The sequence below is a fragment of the Oppia nitens genome, unplaced genomic scaffold (assembly GCF_028296485.1).
Source record: "Oppia nitens isolate AA-2021 unplaced genomic scaffold, nextdenovo-longstitch-racon4-pilon3 scaffold20_pilon_pilon_pilon, whole genome shotgun sequence".
Lineage (NCBI taxonomy): Eukaryota > Metazoa > Arthropoda > Arachnida > Sarcoptiformes > Oppiidae > Oppia > Oppia nitens.
Window position 1 is genome coordinate 407,156 of NW_026533200.1, and position 24,351 is coordinate 431,506.

A 24,351-nucleotide genomic window follows, 5' to 3' on the forward strand; every position below is an offset into this window, starting at 1 on the left:
TTTAATTAGTAATTGAATTAGTAATATAGTTAGTAATTTAATTAGCGATTTAATTAGTAATTGAAAATTAGTAATATAGTTAGTAATTGAAAATTAGTAATATAGTTAGTAATTTGATTAGTAATATTAGTTACATTAGTATTAATTATAATATTAGTATTACTAATAATTAGTAATATAATTAGTAATATAATTATAGTTTAATAAATTACCTTGTTCACTTAGGTTAAGTGCCAAGACAAAAATTAGAAACATAACTACTATAAATTGTTTTAACATTGTTTTAATTTTATTACAAATTTGTTTATAAATTAAAAATAAATATTTWAAAAAAAATAATAACTACTAATTAAATTGAAAATTTAATTAATATATAACTAATATACAGTATAACTACTAAATCTTTATATACTTTAAAAAATTTTCATAAAAAAAACAAAAATTAATTATTACTAGTTTTTACATTTTATTTTATATACACTATTAGTTATAGATTAGTACTGTAGACTATTTATAAAAAATTATATAAAATTTTAAGATTTATTATTATTATTATTTATTATTATTTATAACTATATGATGACAAACAATTATTTATTTATATATATATATATATATATATATAATTCCTTAACCCTCAACCCCCTCTATTTTAACCTAATAATTATCAAATATAATATATTATATATAAATTATTATTAATATTATTATASTGTATATTAAACAYATATATTATGTAAAAAGTCAAAAACATTTCAACAACAAAAAAAAATGTTGTTAATTATTATTATTAKTATTAAGTTATTTTATATATTAATTATAAACTTAATTAAGTTTTTTTTAACACACAWATCATTTAYGAYACCAATGATATTAATCATTTAATAAAAATTAGTTTTTTTTATTCAATAGCTATACTAAATTGTCTTTTTTATACTTAACTATATTAACTATAATTTTTTGATTTAACCTAAAATTTAACTAGATAACATTAGGAAACAATTATCTACAATTTTACATGTTTAGAAATTTAGTTTTTTTTTAATTTTTACAATTTTTTTTATTAATAAAACTTATATTGATAAAACAATACATATACAATTATTATTATTTTTATATTACAACAATAATTTATTACAATAAAAAGTTAATTTAAACAATAATAATAAATTTGAAAAGTATAGAATATTAAAATAAATATATTTATTTTAGTTATAACTAAAATTGTGTAAAATATTATTTTATTTTTTTAAAATATATGTAAAATTAATTTAGGTATTAATATAAGTTTAATTAAATAATAAATATTAGTGTAAAAAATTATATAATTATAGTTATTTATTTGTTTACAAAAAATAATAATAATAATATGATTTATTAATTTAGTATTAAATATAATTAATAAAACTATTAATTATTACAATAAAAAATTTTGTACTCAAATAATATATACTTATATTGGATCATATGATATATATATATATATATATTAATATATTAATAAAGATTTTATTATTTTTAAACTAAGTATTAATCAATAATTATATTTATTAATTAATTAATCTAATTATAACTATATATAGATTTAATGATAAAAAATTTAGTGAACCTGACAATAATATATATATATATATATATATATATATTAATGATATATATATTTAATATATATATATACAGTATATAATACTTATCATGTCATGTGTATATATATATATATATGTTTGTCAATCGTATGATTAGAAAATTATTTTTTTTAAAAAATCTATATATTAGTAAAAATATATCCGTTTTATGTGAAAAAAAATATATATATATATATATATATATATAGTACTATTATATGATATGATAGTGTAAAAATATATATATATATATATATATATATATATAACTAGTGTTACCAATTATTAATAAAAATAATTAAGTAAGAATAAATAAATAATTATATTTAAAAAAAATTAATATATAGAATCAAACATAATATATTTCAACAATTAAAAAAAATACAAACATAAATTTCAATTAGTAATAAAAAAAATAATAATTTTGTTTATATATTATGAATATATATATAAATGAAATTTAATTATTTAATAAAAAATTTTTTAGTTAATAGCTTATACCTGTAGTTTGGCAACACTTGTAGACACACACACACACACACACACACACACACACACAYACATACACACCATATTATACAGATATTTATTATCWAAAAAAATAATAATACAATAAAACAATCAATTAGTTTTTATTTTTAAAACAATACTTCAATAATAATAGTACAATTGATTAGTACATTGAAGTACATTAAAAAAAAATAATATTTTTTTTATGGTATATAAAGACACAAATATCTCATTAAAAAAAATCATTAGTGAAACACATAATTGATTTGTTTGTTTAACCCAACCATCAAATCATGAGATTAGCTATTGTATCGACACTACTACTAGTCCTCGGACTGGGCCTAACCTACGGCGATGATGAGCACCTGCACCGCATACCGTTGGTTAAGGTTGAGACTGTACGCCAACAGTTGCACGAAGTGGACACACCAGTCAGCGAAGCCCTACCATCACTGGTCAGTCGCTGGTCAAGACGTTTCCGTACSGAAGATCCCGAACCAATACCGGAGCCGTTGTCCAACTATTTGGACGCACAGTATTTCGGTGTCATTACATTGGGAACACCGCCGCAAGCCTTTAAAGTACAGTATACTACTACTAATCCATACATCCCTATCCTATATATATATATCACTATCCCATATATCCATATCCCATACAACCCTATCCCTATTACATACATATCTATCCTATATATCCCTATCGCTTATATCCATATCCTATGTATCCATATCACATATATCCCTATGMCATACTGTATATCTCTATACCATATATATATACCTATCTCCCATAAATGTATAACCAATTAAATACTAAATTATATGTATGAATTTTTCATCCCTGTCCCACCCACACCTAAACAAAACCAACAAATAAATAGGTAGTGTTCGACACCGGTAGCTCCAATCTATGGGTACCGTCCAAATCATGCAAATGGACTGACCTAGCTTGTAAATTACATAACAAATACGACTCGTCCCTATCCATGACCTACAAAGCCAACGGTACTGGACTGGAAATCCGTTACGGCTCCGGCAGTATGAAAGGTTTCCTATCTACCGATTCGATGGGTGTCGGCAGTGTCAAAATTACCGACCAGACATTCGGCGAGGCCACCGAGGAACCGGGTCTAGCTTTTCTAGCGGCCAAATTTGACGGTATCCTRGGTATGGGTTTCGATAGGATCTCAGTCGATGGTGTGGCCACACCGTTTGAAAATATGGTCAAACAAGGCCTGGTCAAAGTACCGGTATTTTCGTTTTATTTGAATAGGGATCCGACCAAACAGCCGGGCGGTGAAATTATTTTCGGCGGTTCCGATTCCAAACATTACAAGTAAGTTGAGGGTGGGTGGGTGTGGGTATAGATTAAATTGAACTGACCAACTTATACTACTAGTGGGGGGGGGGTAGCTCATAGAAAATATTTTTTATTATAACAATCATATTGTAAATATATATATATATAGCACAAGTAGGTTTCCTATACTACTACTACTACTATTACTACTACTACCATGATAATAATAATAATTTTATAAATTATAAATATAGATTTTTAAAAATTATACAAGATCAATTTTTTGTTGTATACAGTATATATTTATAAATAATTATAGTTTAGTTAGAACTTATAAATAATAATAATAATAATAATAATAATAATAATAATAATAATAATAATAGTTAACATATTAACAAATTTATTAATTACTATTTAATTAACTAATTATTTATTTAAAAAAAAATAAAATAAAAATAAATTAAATAGATATTATAAAACATTTTATCAACAAAAATAAACTAGCTAGTACAATTTTATGCATCACTAACTACTACTACTACTACTACTACTACTACAGTACTATATAATGCTAATAATTTAACCTAACCTACCTACCTACAGGGGCAACTTTACCTATGTACCCGTTACCAAACCCGGCTACTGGCAATTCACCATGGATGACGTACAGGTAGCTGCCGGTTCMGCATCCACTGACCTGTGCAAGGGYGGSTGCCAGGCCATTGCCGAYACYGGTACCTCGCTGATTGCCGGACCTGTAGCCGAAATCGCCTCACTYAACGAACATATCGGTGCTACACCGGCACCGGTAGGCGGCGAATACATTGTCGACTGTCAAAAAGTTGGCCAAATGCCCGACGTTACCCTMACTATCGGYGGTAAACCATTCAAACTATCGGCCCAACAGTATGTCCTMCGAGTCAAACAACTGGGTCAGGAAGTATGTATGTCCGGTTTTATGGGTATGGATATCCCGGCACCGGCCGGTCCCCTATGGATATTGGGCGACGTTTTTATTGGTCCCTATTATACGGAGTTTGATTTAGGCAATCGACGGGTCGGTTTCGCCGATAGTGTCTAAACTATTGATAATTATTATTATTATCAAAATAATTAAWTAATTAATTAAATTATTTAAAAATAAATAAATAAAGTAATTATTTATTTAAAATTGTTTTTTTTAATTATTTTTTTTATTTAATTATTATTATTGCTATTATTTTATTARTTATAATTATTAGTTATAATTATTAATTTTATCAATTTTTTWTWATTATTATTATTATTAATCTAGCATAATAAGCTAGACACTTAAACATAGATATATATATATATATATATATAGAGAGAGAGAKAKAGAGAGAGAGAGAGAGAGAGAGAGAGAGAGAGAGAGATTAAAAACTAATATATATTTTTATGAAATGAAAATAAAAGTTTAGATAATAATACTAATAATAATACTATCAATAATAATAATAATATCAAAGTTTAATTTTTTTTAAACAATTCAATTAGCAATAGATTTTACTGTATATACAGTATATATGATGATAACAATACTCAAGTATTAGATTTATAATTAATTTTCTAAATATTGATATATATATATAGATTTCAATWAAACATTTTTTTTAAAAACAAACCTTGAATTGTGTGACAATTATTATATTTAAGTATTTTTTTAATTTTGTTTGATTAATTATTATCTTATTATAACAATAATTAKTAATAAATAAGTTTACAAAMAAAAAATAAAATACTTGAGTAAAAAATATTTATAAAATAATATATATATATATATATATATGATAATTTTAGTCTAAAATTTAATCTAAAATTGCAAAATTATTATTTATTAAAAATTTAATTGTTATATATATYGTATTTTATATATTAATACAAAATTTTATTGTTGTTTATTTAAATTTATTAAATATAACAAAAATTATTAAACAAATAAAAACTATATATTATTTATTATCTAAATAAATATAAGTATAATTTTGTCATAAATTTTATGATTAAATTAAATGAATAAATTTAAAAAATTAATTATATAATAATATTTATGTAATAAAATAAATTTATTAATAAAATAAAATAATTTAATGTTTTTTGGTGTAATAATTTTGATAAATATAATATAGACTAATAAATACAMTAAATACAAAATTATTATATTTTAAAACTTATTATTATATTTGTTATTAAAATAATTATTTAATAACAAATAAATTATAAAYTAAATAATTAATAATTAAATTTAAACAAAWAWCAAAAATTTGTTTCRATATTYAATTTTTTTRTTGTAAAAAAAGTAAAYAATTTAGCAAAATATGAATATATTAGAAAAATTGMACTTTTTTTAGAAAATGTATATATTTTGGAAAAAAAGTATAAATTTTAGAAAAAAAGTGATTATTTTGGAAAAAAGTGTAAATTTAGGAAAAAAGTGATTATTTTGGAAAAATGTGTAAATTTAGGAAAAAAGTGATATTTTTGGAAAAAGTGATTATTTACTAAAAAAATGCACTTTTTGTTAGAAAAAATTACTGATAATTAATTGATTGACATATTAATWGATTTTTTTAAGYAAATAGTTTTAAAAAAATTGAAAAACATATCTAAACAAAAAAATTTTCATTTTATTTTTTTATTATTTAATTTTACTTAAATTATCTTAAGTTTATTAAATTTATTTATTTAWAAAAAATGATTTACTATTTTATTGTAATTTTAGAATAAAAATTCCTAAAAAAAAATGTTAATTATTTTTTTCTTTTAAAATTTATTAATAGTTAATTTAAATAAATAAATTGTAAAGATTTTTGACTATKAAAAATCAATTAACAACRAAAATTTTATCAATAATTTTTTATTTTTTTAATAATCAATAGTGTAATTAATTATCAATAATTAAATACAAAAATAGCATATAATAATAATAAGCTCATTATAATCAATTCAAACAATCATTTAAATATAATTAGAAAAATAGTTAATTAATTAATTAATTATTATAATTATAGATTTATAGAAACAAAAATAATAATAATAATATTTTGGATAATAATAATTATTATTWWTATTGAATTTAATATTTAATTATATATCAAATTAAACAATTTGAAAAATATTTTGAAAAAATAAATCCTAATCCTAATAATAATAATTTTATTAATTATGTAATTATAATATTAATAATAATTTTTATTAATTATGTGATTATATAATAATAATAATAATAATAATAAACTACAAGTCAATCAAATTATTAATGGCCACCGGTTTCGGTTCAAACACAACTCTAGCGGCCTTTTGACGATTATAATAGTCGTAGACCTGTACGGGTACGGGCTTTGGATTGGCTATACGGTGGGTGCGTTGTGCCGGTAGTTGTACGCAAATTTCATCGGCTGTAATCTGTGTGGGTGAGTTTTATTTAAAAAAATAATTAAAAAATAATATAACTAATTAGTATTACAAATTAGATAATAATTATATATTTAATTATATTTAATTAAATTATGTAATAATTATATGCAGTTTTTTAAAGAAGTAATAGAGAGATGGATAGAGAGATAGACAGAGAGATAGACAGAGAGATAGACAGAGAGATAGACAGAGAGATAGACAGAGAGAGAGATAGACAGAGAGAGAGAGATAGACAGAGAGAGAGAGATAGACAGAGAGAGAGAGATAGACAGAGAGAGAGAGATAGACAGAGAGAGAGAGATAGACAGAGAGAGAGAGATAGACAGAGAGAGAGAGATAGACAGAGAGACAGACAGATAGTAAAGTAAAAAATAAAACTAACAAAAAGTTTTTAATTTAAATTATTATATATTATATAATAGACGGACACATACTTTATCAAAATACAGTATGACTTGTGTGTCGCCCTTCTGGGTTTCGACACGTTTGACACGACTGTCCACTTTGCGAATATCGTCCAACTTTTCCAAATCGGCCACAAAACCCGACGGCAGTTCGGCATCAATTACAGCCATATTAGTGGCCAATCCGTCCAAATAACTAAATAGTTTCAAATTAAAAGCACAGTTAGTTAGTGGTGTTAGAGGACAGGTATGTCGTGTTGTAGTAGTGAGACATACTGTGTGCAGACATTAATATAGAGGAAATTATCGGTAGATTTGTTGTCCAATTTGGCCGTTAGAGCAAATGCTGGAGATTCCGAAGCAGTGGCCAAATTGTACTGATAGGACAACTGGACAATTGCCGAACCCTGACCTTCGGCACTGATATCAACCGATCGGACACTGGACGGCAGGTCTAGACGTTGCAAAACAATAGCATTTTGGGCATCGATAGCCATATCGCGGGCTTCTCCGCCATCGTTGCCAAACTGATACTTCAATTGCATCGATGTCTTGCCATCGGATGCTACCCGACTGGCCAGTGCTCCCAGTGCTTGAATACCGATAACCGTATCCTGGGTAGAGGCAAAACCACCCTGGGCATTTTGTTTGGATATCAACCATCGGAGTACGGGTACAGCCGATTCAATGTCATCCCTGGCCACCAAAACCAATAGGGCATAGCTAGTCATCTCAACGTCATAGGACTTGGGTAGCGAAAAATGTGCCGATTTTTTCTGGTCATCAGCACCGGTAGTGTTTGAACTTTTAGCCGACTCCTGCCACCACATATAGTCGGGTGACTTTTGGGCYAAACTAGTCAACCGACCGAAAGCCTGGTCTTTATGGGTACTGTTGGCCAAATGCARGGCATAGGTCATCAACGCTACATCGTATGGATTATCCGATGACTGAACTTCACGGGCCAATAGTTGGACAGTTTTCTSGATAACCGACTCCCGTAGCTTSAGAYTGATCGGCCGACTSGTCGTGTAGTATAGCAATCAATACATAGGCTGACAATACGGGCGATGATTCAGCCGATCCGCCCTTCATATCCTTATGTAGGACAACACCCGTTTCGTTGAACGATCCGTCCGGTAATTGTTGTCTCAATAGCCAATCAATTGATTGTTTAATTGATTGGTTGTCCATTTCGACCTTTCCGCGGGCCTGCAAAAATGATTTGATAACAAATGCAGTCAACCAAGTGCTACCAGCGCTGTCCGATTTGCCGAATGCCGAATACGACCCGTCATCACGTTTGTAGGTCAGCTCCCGTTGATAACCCGATTCAATATGTTTCAGGGCTTTAGATTTAATTGCATCGGTTAATAGGCCAGCTTTGGTCAGGTAGTCCAGTACGACAATGTTGGGTACAAAGTTACTAATTTAGTAATAAAATAAGATTAACCATTAGATAGATACCGGGGTGGGGGTGGGGTGCTAATACATATTGCTAAAGGGGGGGGGGTAATCAATGTGAAAGTATAGTACAATACTGTAGTTATGATATAATTATAATAATTTAATAAATCATATGTAATAGTGATTCACTGTATACTAGTTATTATTATATATAGTTATTATAATAATTACTATATTACTTGTATATTATTAACTAATATTATTAATAACTACTATTTAGTTAAATTATTATATCTAATTTAATTTAATAAATAATTAACTAACAAAATAATAATTATTTTTTTTGTTATTAATAAATTAATTATTATTTAGTTAGTTAGTTATAAAATTAAATTATGATAGATATAATAATTTAACTAAATAGTAATTGTTAATAATATTAGTAAATTAATCTACTAATAAATTATATATATATATATATATAAAATTTCATTTACTAATTAATTATTAGTAAATTAATTTTTACTATTATTAATAATAAAGTTAATAATAATAGTTATAAATTTAATTAACAAAATTTATATATATAAATTTTAATCACTAAAAGTTCACTGATCACTAACATCTAAAAAAATATCAATAATATAGTTAATTAAATAAATAAAAACTATTAATAATAGGTATAAATAATAAAACTAATAAAAAAATTATTTAATTAGTAGTTATAAGTAGTTATAATTTTTTAAAAATTAATTAATTAAATTGATTGATAATTACAGCATATTTTGTTCGCCACAACCGTATGGCATACGCAGCAAATCGTCCAAATTGTTGACCGTCGGTCCCATAATATCGCCGGTGGCCGACACCGACACTTTGGCCGAATCGGTGACAGCATCTTCGGGTACAGTCAACGCTAGGCTACGTTTGAATAGACGCTTCTCAGGTGTGGCACTGCCGGCACTGGCATTGTTGCGGAGGTCAACCAATACGGCTTTATTAAAGTATTGAGTCTGGCCTTCGGGTTTGACCAGCAATTTCTTGACAATAGCATCGCCGGCTGTATCCGATGTGGCAGTCAGTTTGATGTCTATATAGCCGACTCGGGTGGGCGTAATGACAAACTTGACGGCTACGCCATCGTTGGCCGGTATGGTCAGCGACTGGGATTTGGTTGTATTATCGGTGGCCGACACTTCATTGGGTGCATCGGTAAATCGGAACTCCTGTTTCTGGTTATCCATTGTAATCACGGCTTGCATTGGTTTGCTCTGGTAGTTGAATACCTGTGCCTGAAGGGCAACAGTCTCGCCCCGTATGATACTGTAGGGCAGCGATAGTTGTATGAAAAATGGCCGAAAAACGGTTACCTAAAGTTTTAAGACAATATAAAATTGTTATATAATGTATGGACTGACTGGCTATCATCACATCCCTATCCCACACCATACCATACCATACCTTAGCACTGTTGGCAGCTATACCCAGACCAGTATCATCATCGATGGCAAATGCACTGATAAACCATGAGGTAATGGTGTCGGGTATGGCACTGTTGATAACGGCCGTACCGTTACCACTGATTTTATTATAATTTTTTTTGTAAAAAAAATTAAAATTAATAAATGTATATAAAATTTTTAAAAAATTAGAAAATAGGAGTAAAAACATAAAGCAATGAATGGTATGACCGAAAATATCAATATACAGGTGTATATACAGTACAATATATATATTTAATAGGGACAGTCAGTTAAAAAAAAAACTATCACCACCGGTGCTAATTAAATTGTAAATATAGTAGAAACTGTGTGTATGTATGTATGTGTGGACAGGTATGTCTATATTTGTGTATGTGTGTGTGCGTGTGTGTGCAAAACAATACATACATGCAATTAAGAGGACAGTTAGTTTAGTTTAGTTTAGTTAGGTAGGTAGGTGTTAGTTAACATGCTTACAAAATAGTTAATAGTTAAACATTAGTTAATTTTTGTTAATATAGTTAATAGCATTCAAAATAAACTAATTAATTATTAAATACTATATTCAAAATAACTTAAATTAATTTTAAATAAATAAATATATATTTAAAATAAATTATACAATTAATTATTAAATATACAATATTTATATATAATATTTTATATAATATAATTAAAACCAAAATTAATTTAATTTAAATGTTTTTTGTAGAGTAAATATTACTGGGAACTTTATTTCAAGTAAAATTCCACATTATTTAAAAAAAATTATATTACCCATCATTTAAAGTCTATTTAAATTTTTTTAATAATAATAAAACTTATAATTTTTACTTATATTTAAGTAATAGTATATATATATATATATAAGTATTAAAAAATTATAATAAAATAAATTATTAACATTTTGTTAACATTTAGCAAATTGCAGGGAAATTGCAGGAAAATTGCTTGAAAATTTGCGGGAATTATTATTACTAATAATTAAAGCAATTGAAAAAAAACAATAATAATAAATTATAAATTATAAATTTACGATATATTAGTTGTCATCCATAACCAAGTTTCGGGAAATTTTTGTCTAACTTTTATTGACTGCTTTTTATTATTATTATGGCTATTATAGTTATCGGCACCTGTATCATCATCATCATCATCAGCAACAAATGTACGGGTAGTTAGCTTTTTATTAAAATGTCTAGCATTGGCCATGGGTCTAGCAACCATTGCCCTCATTTTACCCCCCTTTTTATGATAGTAATGCCCTGAAATTTTACATTTGTATATAATTATTATTTWAAAAAAAAAATTATTTTTGTTGTTATAAAAATAAACTATATATAGTATAATTGTATATAAAAAAAATGTAATTAATTAATTACTTTAAATATCATAAATTATTATAAATTAATTATATATATATATATAGAGTATTTATAATTTCAAAAAAAATTGTTAAATATATAAATTTCAAAATGCAACATGATAAAATAGTTAATTAATTAATAATCAAAAAATTAAAGTCAAATTAATAATAAATTTCAAAAACACACACACACACGCACACACATAGACATAATAAAATTTATATTTTAAAAATCACATATTACCTAGTATATATTTAGTATTACTATTATACCAATAATTGCACATATTTTCTATATTATATATATATATATATATATAATAATAATTATAATTTAATTATCAATATATAATCAATAAATTATTACTATTGTATAAAAAACATTAGCTATTAGTAGTAGTAGTAGTAGAAAATAAAGCAAAAAAAAATAACTAAAAATAATGTGTTAATAATAGTTAGGCTATTAATAAAACAAAACAAAAAACTAATAAGCATTTTATATATACGATAGACAGGTAGTAGTCATCCATAGCCAGGTTTCGGCAAAATTTTGTCTAACTTTTATCACTTGAGGCACCGTTGGATTTTGCACATGTACTACATTTTGTTTATGATGTCTATGTTTACGTATTTTATTAGTTGAATATAATGTTGATGACGATGACATAGACCTACTATCAGATGATACATTTCCACACATTTGTATACAATTAGATCTTATATGTGGTTTTAGTAGTTGTTGTGGTGATAATAGTTTTGATGGAAATACTAGACATGGGTTTTTAGAGATAAAAAWTAAATAAAGTAATAGAAATAGKAATATAGTAATATAGTAATAGAAATATTTATTTTTTTTTGCTAAATTATTTTTTAAAAAAAACTATTTAATATTTGCATTAAGTTATTGCTAGTTATATATAGATATATAAATATTAMTGATAAACAAAAATTTTTTTAAAATTAAATATATATTTATTTAAAAAATAAATAAATAAATTGTTAGTTTTTATTTAGCATACTATTAAGATATAGTTGAATTGTAGCAATTWATAAGCAAGCACATATTAGATTTTTTAAAAACAGTTAAAATGCAATAATTAAACAAAATATATGTAATAGTAATTAATTTTTTTAAATAATAATAAAATCTATGGATTTTATTATTAGTTTAGTTAATGTCGCAAATTATATAGATATCTATACCAAAAAATATACAATTAATATAATATAATATAATTAATATCAAATTTTTTYCATATCATAACAGATATATTATATAATATAGTTTTTTTAAATACCTKTATATTAGACACACACACACACACACACACAGTCAGCTAATTATATTTAATTATAATAWATATATATATATATATATAAAATAAATATATTGAATAGTTTAGTAAAATATAGTGTATATAAAAAAAACACTTTCAATTAGTAATCAATAATAATAATAATAATTGTTAGCTAATAATTAAAAAATWAAATTAAATTAATAAGCATTTTAATAGATAGAAAGATAGATATATACGATAGACAAGTAGTAGTCATCCATAGCCAGGTTTCGGCAAAATTTTGTCTAACTTTTATCACTTGAGGCGCACCGTTGGTTTTTGCACAGTATGTTTTAAACTTTTTTTATGATGATAATSATGGCTAAGTTTAGGCATTTTAATAGGTGATGATGTTGTATCTGACATTAACAAACTATCCGTAAGACATTGTTGTAAACCTATAGGTTTTAGATATAGTTGTTTTGATCGAAATACTAGACACGGGTTTTTAGAGCAAAAAATAAATAAAGTAATAGAAATAGGAATAGTAATATAGTAATAGAAATATTTATTTATTTTTTTTTGCTAAACAATCTATTTTTAAATTTTTTTAAAAAATATTTGCATTATGTTATTGCAATTAGATATATATAGATATATAGAAAATATTAATAATAAACAAAAATATTTTTAAAAAATTATAAAAATATATATTTATTTAATAAATAAATTGTTAGTTTTTATTTAGCATGCTATTAAGATTGTAGTAATTGTAGCAATTTATAAGCAAGCACTATTATTATATTAATTATTTAAAATAAACAGTTAAAAATAAATAATTAAACAATATATGTAATAGTATTTAATTAAGTTTTTTTAAATAATAAAATCCATAGATTTTATTATTAGTTTAGTTAATATCGCAAATTATATAGATATCTATATCAAAAAAAATTATACAATTAATATTGTAATGTATTTCCCTATTGGACCCCACTATACCCTATTGGGTATTTAGGGTACGCCTACCCGTTCCCATATATAAAACCCCAGTAATGTACTAATCGGGGTCTTCTAGTGTATACTATACTGTACTGTATATTCATATTATTACTGCTATATATTCAATAAAACATTTGTATATTACATTTTGTGTATCAATTATTTTTTTAAAAACTAAAGTGTGTGACATACCCAACCCGCCGGCACCGGGAATACAATTCCCTTCACAATTGGAGGTCCTACCGAGACCTTCCCATTGATTGTGGTCTAAAGTTCGGGGACACGCGCCTTGACGGTAAAGTGGGTCGAGTGGGAAGTGTAGGTACCATTCGGACACTTCAAGAGGAGAAGCAATTCCCGTTCGCATCCACTTTGGAAGGTCTGCAAACAACTGCACCGACGGATTGGATCCATGCACACCAGATCTCGAGGAAGAGTACCACCCGCTAGAAGACCAATACGACAAATTATGGCTGACGACCAAAACGCTATCACACTTCAGGATCTACGACAAGTTGTCAACGAAGTAGTAAGTGGCGGCCTTTCCTCTTTGGGTAATTTTAGAATAAGTAGCTATGAGGGAAATATAAGCAGCGAAGCGCAAGAGTGGATCGACGATTTTGTCGATGCCACTAATCTCAAAGGTTGGGATGATAATAGGCGCTTCAGTAACTTCAATCAGTTTTTAAGCGGCAAAGCAAAAAACTGGTATAAACTTTGTTAAATTGGCCGGCAATGCAGCACCAGATGATTGGGCGGCTTTATATCGAGCATTCATAAGATATCATGTCCCCACTGACAGGGATAATGAATTGCGTACAAAAATGATAAAAAGAAAACAATTAGAATACGAAGATGTAAAACAATACATCACTGATAAGCGACTTAAATGCTTAGACTATAACGCAAATATGCCAATTAATGAACAAATTGATTTCATAAGCGAGGGATTCAAACCAGAAATTAAAAAGTGCATTTATCAATTTAATAGCACTAGTATTGACGAGTTAATGACTAACTCAAAAAATATAGAAAAAGGCTTAAATAAAACAGGCCTAGATATCGACGCCTCTTATAATAAATCGGATAATAATCTTATAAATGATTTAAATAATAAATTTGAAAAGTTGTTCACGAAGCTTGACAGACAAGCAGAATATAGAGAGAAATTAGAGCGAAACAATGACTATGATAGATTTGGTAGAAAAATAGAAAAATATAGAAGTAATGCAAATTTTAATACTATTAATAATCGAAATGGAAACAATTACAATCAAAACACATTTCGAGATCGAGGGGGTTTTAGCAGAAACCCAACGTTTGATAGATTCACTAGTAAACAAAATCACCCCAATTCGAATATTACTTATAATGAAAGGCCTAACAGGTCATTTTCAGGTGGTGGACAATTTGACTCATACCGTAGAGATATATCCAGAGATAGAATGGACAATAGATCAAATCAAAGAGATATCTCAGGTGATAGGCGCAACGATAGCTTAAATCAAAGAAATATATCACTAGAAAGATATAATAGACAAACAAACAGAGAAAATTATTACAAAGACAATGATCAATTAAATCGAAATGTAGGGTATAACACTTCTCGATCATCGTCATATTCCCCGAGAAATGATCGCCGAAATCATTCGGTTGATCTCGATTATAATAGGTCTAATGATACATCAACAAAACGTGTTGAATTTGAAGTCGCACGCGAAAGGAGTAGATCCCGTAACTTGAACGGTGATAACGCCTGCTATATTTGCAAAAAAGTAGGCCATTATGCTAGAGTATGCCCTAATCGTGAAGCCGAACAAGTGAGTACACTATCAGACACTTACACTGATGAACCAATAAACCAATATAAAATCCCAAAACTTATATTTAAAAAAGTAGAAATTAATAACAACAGTGTTGAAGCTTTGATAGACACCGGAGCTGAAGTGTCACTAATAGACTACGCTGTTATTAAAAAGTTTAGGATTAAAATGTTCAAAATGGGTAATGAAGATATACGGGCAGTTAATGGTAAAAAGGTTGAAACGATTGGTAAACTGTACCCTAATATCTCAGTAACTATTAACGGCTTAACCAAAGTAGTAAATATAAAAGTAATCGTAGTTAAAAACTTTCACTTTGATTTACTATTAGGTAATAATTATACAGTGAAAGCAGGTGTCTTTATTGATTGTGCTAAAAGACAAATTATGTGGAGAGAATCCATAAAAAGCCTTAGTTGTTTAGAAAAATCATATGACTTCTATGATAACAAATTGCATTTAGCAAAACCAATAACTGTTCCGGCAAATGAACCTCAACTATTACAGGTCAGACCTAGTAATAAAACTAAAAGGTTACCATATTTTAATTGTAAGTTTATACCTTCTAAATCATTTGCAGATAAATACAACATTGACATAAAAAGCGATAAAATTACAATAAAATATAGTAAGGGAACGATCTGTATATTTAACAATAACAATTATGAAATACACCTAAATGATGGGATTATTGTTGGCTACTTTATAGTAGATAAAGATTCAGATAGTGAATCTGATACCACCTTAACCAACAATCCTATCGAAAATTTAATAGAAATTTCAAGCAATGATTCCGATAAATCTGATGATTGCACAACAACATCAGATGAATACTATACATACGACTCAGAAAGTTCCAATAGTGATATTGAGATTACACCCGATATCGAAAGATGTGAATATTGTGTAAACAAAGAGTACAAATCAGATCAATATAACGATGAATTCATTTATTGTAGTAATGCCTATTGTCAATATATAGCTGAGAAAAATTTGATGCAAAATAACTTAAGCTATGCAGAGAAACCTATACGGGGTATTCTGAAAAATAACAATAAAAGTATAGCCTCGCGTTACATAATAAGTTCAGATTTGACAACTGAACAACAAAGTAAACTAAATGATTTACTTGAAAGTTTTAGCAGTGTCTTTGCTTTTGACAAAAACAAATTAGGGCTTTGCACAGTAGAAAAGTTTTCACCAAAATTGAAAAATCCTGAACAAAGACCTATAATACAGCCTCCCAGACAATACAGTCCTTTCTTAAACAATATTATAAAGCAACAAATAAAAGATTGGATAAATATAGGAGTAGCCGAACCATGTGTCAGTGCATATGGTTCGCCCGTGTCATTAGTTGACAAAAAAACTTTAGGTCCAGATGGTCAGCCCGAGAAAAGATTATGTGTCGACTATAGAATGTTAAATAACTTAACAGAGGATGATATACACCCTATACCTGATCTGCAGCGGTGTCTAAGGTCATTTGCTAATGCAAAATATTTTTCACTGGTCGACCAAAACAGTGGATACATGCAGTTTGAGGTGGATGAGAAAATTAAAGATATGTTAGCTTTCAGGACTGAAGATGGGTTATATACATTCAACAGAATGCCATTTGGTCTAAAGCAAGCCCCGGGATTTTTTATGAGAGCTATGAATAAAATATATGGTGACAAAATAGGTAAATCCATTGTCGTCTATTTTGACGACGCTATTATATTTAGTAAAACTTTTGATGAACACTTAATTCATGTAAAAGAAATCCTTGAATTGCTTGAAAAAACGGGTATAACTTTAAAACCAAGCAAGTGTTCCTTTGGACAAATGGGAATAGCATTCTTGGGGTACATTGTGTCTGTAGATGGTATAAAAACAGACCCATCAAAGGTTAAATCTATTATGCAATATCCCACCCCAACTACACTTAGAGCTGTACGCTCATTCATAGGTTTAGCCGGTTTTTATCGACGCTCTATAAAAGATTTTTCTAAAATAGCTGAACCATTGACACGCTTGACAAAGAAGGTTAAGCAAATGGATTTAGAAAAAATCAAATTAAGTAAAGTTTATGTGAGGAAGTGCGACGAGGGGCGATTATACTATTGGGGACCCGAACAACAGATTGCATTTAATACAATAAAGCGCGCATTATGCAACGCTCCTGTATTATGTCATTATGACCACAGGCTACCTATTGAGTTACACACAGATGGATCATTATCAGGTATTAGTGGATCACTATACCATATAATAGATAAAAAACTTAAACCATTTTGTCACATGAGTTGGCTATTACATGATAATGAAAAAAATTATTCAATCCCAGAAATAGAAATGTTAGCTATTGTCAAAACTACACAAAAATGTGAGGTTTACCTAAAAGGCCATAAATTTAAAATAGTTACCGATTGTATATGTCTTAAATGGTTAAAGGATAAACGTAGCCTCAACCCTAGACTTGAGCGCTGGTCCTTACATCTCTCATGCTTTGATTACATAATAGAGTATAGAAAAGGTAGCTTAAATAAAGTAGCTGACGCGTTGTCTCGTTATCCAGTCCACAAAGCAGAACTTATGGATGACAATATAGAACAGCATTGCTTAAAGTTAACAATGGGTGAATTATTACCTGACTTTTCGCACATAAATTCAAAAGAAATGGCAAAAATGCAGAAATCTGATTATAATTTTGCAAATATTTATCATTCTTTATACACGCAAAAGCCAGAATACCTACAAAAGCAGTATTGTATTGAAAATGATATCCTATATAAAAAGGTTAAGATTAGCAACGAATATAAATTAGTACTATGTTTACCAATAATAAAAGTTTTAGAAATTCTTTACTTATATCACGATGATATCTATGGTGGTGCACATTTGGGAATAAATAAAACCCTAAGTAAAGTAATATGTCGTTACTATTGGCCTAACATGAAAAACGATATATTTGATTATGTAAATTCATGTCTCGATTGTCAAACTAAGAAAAAGCCATTAATACCAACAGCAGGGTTAATGGTACCTATTATACGCGACGCCCCTTTAGAACTAGTAGGTATCGATTACTTAGGCCCTTTCAAAGTATCTAAAGATAAGGAAAATGTTCACATAATTGTTGCAACAGATTATTTCACAAAATATGCTATAACAAAAGCAACGCCCGAGGCAACAAAAGAGTCGGCAGCACAATTTGTTATAGAGCAAATAGTTTGCACCTTTGGTAGCATTAAAACATTGCTAAGTGATAGAGGTACACAATTCACAGCTAAATTTAGCCAAAAATTGTACAATGAGTTATCTATAAAACATGTTACCACTACGGCCCACCATCCACAGACAAACGGATTAACCGAAAGGTTTAATCAAACTCTAGCGAAAATGCTGTCCGCTTATGTAAACAAAGTTCACACCGATTGGGATATCCAATTACATTGGGTTACTTTTGCATATAACTGCTCAGTGAATGCCACTACAGGCTTCACTCCATATAAACTAATGATGGGTAGAGATCCGATACTCCCACCGGATAGGAGATATAGTGAACCCATGGTAGGTTATAGCAATGAGCAGCAGTATTTAGATTCAATAAGAGACATAATAACCTATACACATGAGAAAGTTATTCATAGCATACAGAAAGCTGCTGAAAGGAATAAAAGAAATTATGACAAAAAACATAGAGATGAGGAATACATTGTCGGTCAAAAAGTATTCGTACTCTATCCTAATCAGATCCCCAAACGTACATCCAAATTACTTCATTATTATCACTGACCATTTAGTATAAGTAAAATCTTCCCTAACAAAGTTAATGTAGAAATCGAAACTAAAGAAGGAAAGCGAAAGCTATCCGATGTAGTACATGTAAGTCGATTACGTAAATATACCGACAGGGATGAACTTATAGATAGATTAGAAAAGCTAACAGAAATACCAATAAATGACATCAATATTGATAGTTATAGCTCAACATCATCAACAATCAGTGATGATGAAACTGAGATTTATGAAATTAATGAACCAGAATTGAATACACCAATTGAACAAAACATTGAAACAAATATTGATGTTAAAATTGAAAACCAAAATAACAATAACTCAAATAATCTTAGGCGTTCAACTAGGGTTAAAAAACCGAGAAAATTATTTGATCTTTTATTGTATACATTACTATTAATCCTTACTTTAAATAGTTCTCATTGCTCATTACAAAAAATGAACCCATTGGTTTGGAGGGTATCCAAGAAACCAGTGATTACAGGAATAAATAGAGTTTTATTAACTGCCAGTTACGACAGCCCTTGCGATATCTTCTTGCGTAAATCTTTTATTCCTGAAGGAAACAAGGAATTACATGAATGGTGTGAAAAACAATTATATAATGACTTTGTAAAACCCCTTAGGAAAATGTGTAAAAGCCCTTATGAAATGCCACTTAATCAATTAGTTAAGCCTCGCAACAAACGAATAGCTATTATGGCCATAGCCTTAATTGCCATATTTGTAGTTTCCGTCTCTACCACAATAGGAGTATCTGCACACGCAATTGTTCAAGCGAAAAATAACAAGTTAGAAATCGAAGACTTAAAAGAAACCAATGAAAGGTTAGTTGAGAGTATGGCAACCTTAGAGAAAAATGATGAAAGAGTTAACAGAGTAATTGAATTACTCCAAAGAGAGATAGAAAATTTAGGGTATGAAGTTAAAAGTTTTAAAGAAACAGTCAGACAAATGGTGAATGAAAGATTACCTTCACTTATGATACTAGTATCAAATCTTGCGTCAAGGTTTGCGGTCATACAAGAAAAACTTATAGACATAGGTCGCAAATGGAGTCAAAATAAAATAGACCCGAAATTATTAGATATTTTTAATGTGACACTACCCTGTGGTGATAAATGTGACTTCACTTACAGCGAACCAAAAGAGTGTGTTATAAATGAACAAACAAGGATGTTAACAATTATTTTTGATCTTAAAGTTAAGGAATCCAATACTACTATGATGTACGCTGACCCCTTTACCCTATTTGAAAAATCAAATATGAGCAATTTGTTGTGTAAAATAATTTACAACGGGCCACAAGAAATAATGTATGATGAATTGCATGATTGCGTAACTCCAATGCCAAAAACTACAGAAAATATGCAAAACATATTTGTTGTTCCATCATCGGATAGTTGTAGTACACAAGGATTAGGTAACATAACGGAACATTTTTGGAGTATAGATAGATGTGATGACTACGATAAAATAAGGCCTGAAAATGTAATTCAAATTAAACCGAGAGCAGATCATAATTTAATCTATTGTAACACATTAAACATAACGATTTACAATAAAACAATAGATTGCCCTAATTTTGTTTTTGCAATACCTAACACAGCATCATTTAAAATAGCAAATTATAACTATGAATCAAAACAAATCATAATAGATAGCGAGATTGATTTAAGACCATCTATATCCCAGCGTATTAATTTTCATATAATGCCAGATCTACATAACTTTGAATTCGATACATTAACCAAAGAAATAAACACAAAGTTATTATCAATTAAAGCTACTAAATTTAGTCATGACAAAATTAGTAGAATTATAAATTACAGTTATAGCGATATGATTATTTATCTAATAATCATAATACTTTTACTATTTATTATTTTCAACTACTATAAAGTTAAGGGTTTTTATAAAGTCTGCAATAATAAAACATCAAATACTGTAGAAATGAGTAAAGTTAGTAGCATAGAAGAATTTGAAAGTGAAGAGACCAGCAGTGAAAGTGTTGAAATAAAACCATTAAAAAGAACAAAGTTCTATTCACCGCGCAAAGCATTATTGATAACTTCAATTCTTACATTATGTAGCCCTATAACATCGACAAAAACAATAATATTAAATATTGCCTACCAAAACCCATGTGACCTAGCTTTAGGCGAGAATTATACTAGTTTTGAAAAAGATTGGTGTAATCGTAGATTTGTCGATTCATTTATTGAACCTTTAAATAAATTCTGCGAACAATCGAACGACACAATAGTTATTAACAAAACATTATTTTTCAATAAAGTTAATGAAACGCATAGCAAACATAATAAACGAGACATATCCATACCCAATTACACTACTATGAGTTTATCAATGTTATCTGCCAGATTGATTTTAATCAAAAATATAATTAAGCAAATTGGCATTAAATGGAAACACAATCAAATAGCTGAACAATTAATAAATAATTTAGACTTTGCCGATAATATAAGCAATGATAAAACAATCATAGGATATAAACCGCTATCTTGTACACATGATGATACGTGTAAAATCATTAGATTAGAAGTTATTGAAAATAATAAATGGTATTTAACTAATCAATTAAACATAGATCACATTGAGGACATATTAAGCATAATTATTTTGACACTACTATTTATTATAGCTTTAATATTACAAAAACTTAGAATTGTCATTAAAGAAAAAAATTGGGTACTAAAAAATATGACATTCCCAGGTAGACAGCTAAACATTTTAGATGAAATCAATCCGTTAGTCCCACCACCATACCAGGAAAGCGAGGTTAATTAACCATAGTATAAAACAAATTGTAAATAATTGTATAATTAAAATAAGACAAAATAAACAAATAAAAAAAAAATAAAAAAAAAAATTTAAATAAACCAAAAAAAAAATTATATATTTACACATTAATTACCTTATATTTTACTGTACTGTAGCTATATATAAAATATTTTTTTTAATCGGTACCCGGGAACAAATCCCAGGCCGTACAAAGTTTTACACTCTACTATATTATTGTATATACATTATATTAACTACTTATAAAATATTTTTAAATTCGGTACCCGGGAACAAATGCTAGGACGTACAAAGTTCTAGACATCTATATACTATTGTTTATACATTATATATACTGTACATAAAATATTTTTAAAATCGGTACCCGGGAACAAATCCTAGGCCGTACAAAGTTTTACACTCTACTATGTTATTGTTTATACATTATATCAACTATTTATAAAATATTTTTAAAATCGGTACCCGGGAACAAATCCTAGGGTGTACAAAGTCCTACACTTTACTATATTATGGTTTATACATTATATATAATGTACACAAAATATTTTTAAATTCGGTACCCGGGAACAAATGCTAAGACGTACAAAGTTCTAGACATCTATATACTATTGTTTATACATTATATATACTGTACATAAAATATTTTTAAAATCGGTACCCGGGAACAAATCCTAGGCCGTACAAAGTTTTACACTCTACTATATTATTGTTTATACATTTTATCAACTATTTATAAAATATTTTTAAAATCGGTACCCGGGAACAAATCCTAGGGTGTACAAAGTCATACACTTTACTATATTATGGTTTATACATTATATATAATGTACACAAAATATTTTTAAATTCGGTACCCGGGAACAAATCCTTGGTGTACAAGAGAATATATTTATATAAAACACGAATTAAAATTTAAAAAAAAAAAAATATTTACTACACAAATATTTTTAATTAATAAACAAAACTATGTTTAAAAGAAAATACACAATAATATAAATGAAATCAAATATTTTTTATTAAAAAAATACAATATTGAAAATAAAAATTATACATAAAACAATAATGAAATTAAATTGTACACAAAATTATTTAATATAATCATCAATATCAAGAGGAAACGACTCAATAAAAGAAAAGTCGTCCAAAACTTTGGCGATAAAAACAAGAGAGCGGAACAGACAGTCATCATCGGACCCTTGAGTCCCGTATAGACGATGGACACACTTAGACCCAGAATAATGCGAGCCAACTGAAGATGCTTTAATAAAAGCCGAAATAGTCGGTGGTAGACGCTGTAGAGCACTTACTTTCGGTGTAGGGTCAAAGTAATAATCTACATAAAAACAACTAATTAATATCTAAAAAATAACAACATATCCATCAAATATTACATTTGTATTTGAATTCGGTGATTTTATGTGAGACGAAGACACCAGTATGAATCAATGGATCAATTCGAGTGATATCAGTCTTCCGCATTACAAGAAAGACAACCTTATCATTGACATCAACGACGGCTTTCATGTTGATACGCGCTTTCGTGACTTCGGGACTGAATAAAACTTTGTATTTTGGATCAAATCCAACGTATTCTCTCTGACGATAGTGTGAAGTCCCTAAAATCACACGGTTAATAAAAATACCAGAAGACATGGCAACCCAACTATCGTATAGATTTAACCAAGTGTCGAGTTCCAATTGACGCGACAAATCCAATGATTGTTTACTACAGTAAAATGAACAAATAAGGATAATAATTACTGTAGAACTGGTAATGAAAAGCGAAACTTATACCTATCAAAACCATTATGAAGAGTGAACAACCCTAATCTTTGGAGTTCCATAACCAAATCACGTAAAATCATTTCGTGAGGACCAGCACCAACCGGATCTGGTACCGCCTTAGGAATGTCCTGCGCCGACGAACCAGCTACGCGGAAGGATATAGGATCCAAAAAGCGCTGATAATCTTTTTTATGTTTAAAATTAGCCAAAGGTTCAACAGTTGGCAACTCATAACCCGCCCAAAATACAACAACAAAATGCCGTTTGAAATTCCCTCTACCCAACCGAGTAAACTGACCGACAATTGCTTCCAATTCGTATTCATCAG

The 24,351-nt window shown here is 28.0% G+C and overlaps 2 protein-coding genes across 2 annotated transcripts in view; one reads left to right on the top strand and one right to left on the bottom strand.

The window, feature by feature from the left end:
- Window positions 1-2,340: 2,340 nt before the first annotated feature.
- On the top strand, window positions 2,341-4,598 carry LOC128953202 (lysosomal aspartic protease-like). The gene is made up of 3 exons (XM_054298677.1): window positions 2,341-2,716; window positions 3,019-3,473; window positions 4,044-4,598. The coding sequence occupies exons 1-3, from the start codon at window positions 2,429-2,431 to the stop codon at window positions 4,519-4,521; spliced, it is 1,221 nt and encodes a 406-aa protein (XP_054154652.1). The 5' UTR covers window positions 2,341-2,428; the 3' UTR covers window positions 4,522-4,598.
- A 2,025-nt stretch (window positions 4,599-6,623) lies between these two features.
- Window positions 6,624-24,351, bottom strand: part of LOC128953197 (CD109 antigen-like) — a 34,460-nt gene continuing 16,732 nt past the window's right edge. The window contains 6 exon segments of the mRNA XM_054298671.1: window positions 6,624-6,863; window positions 7,310-7,475; window positions 7,556-8,266; window positions 8,268-8,705; window positions 9,464-10,056; window positions 10,148-10,265. Of these exon segments, the coding sequence (XP_054154646.1) occupies window positions 6,696-6,863; window positions 7,310-7,475; window positions 7,556-8,266; window positions 8,268-8,705; window positions 9,464-10,056; window positions 10,148-10,265 (2,194 nt within the window). The 3' untranslated portion in view covers window positions 6,624-6,695.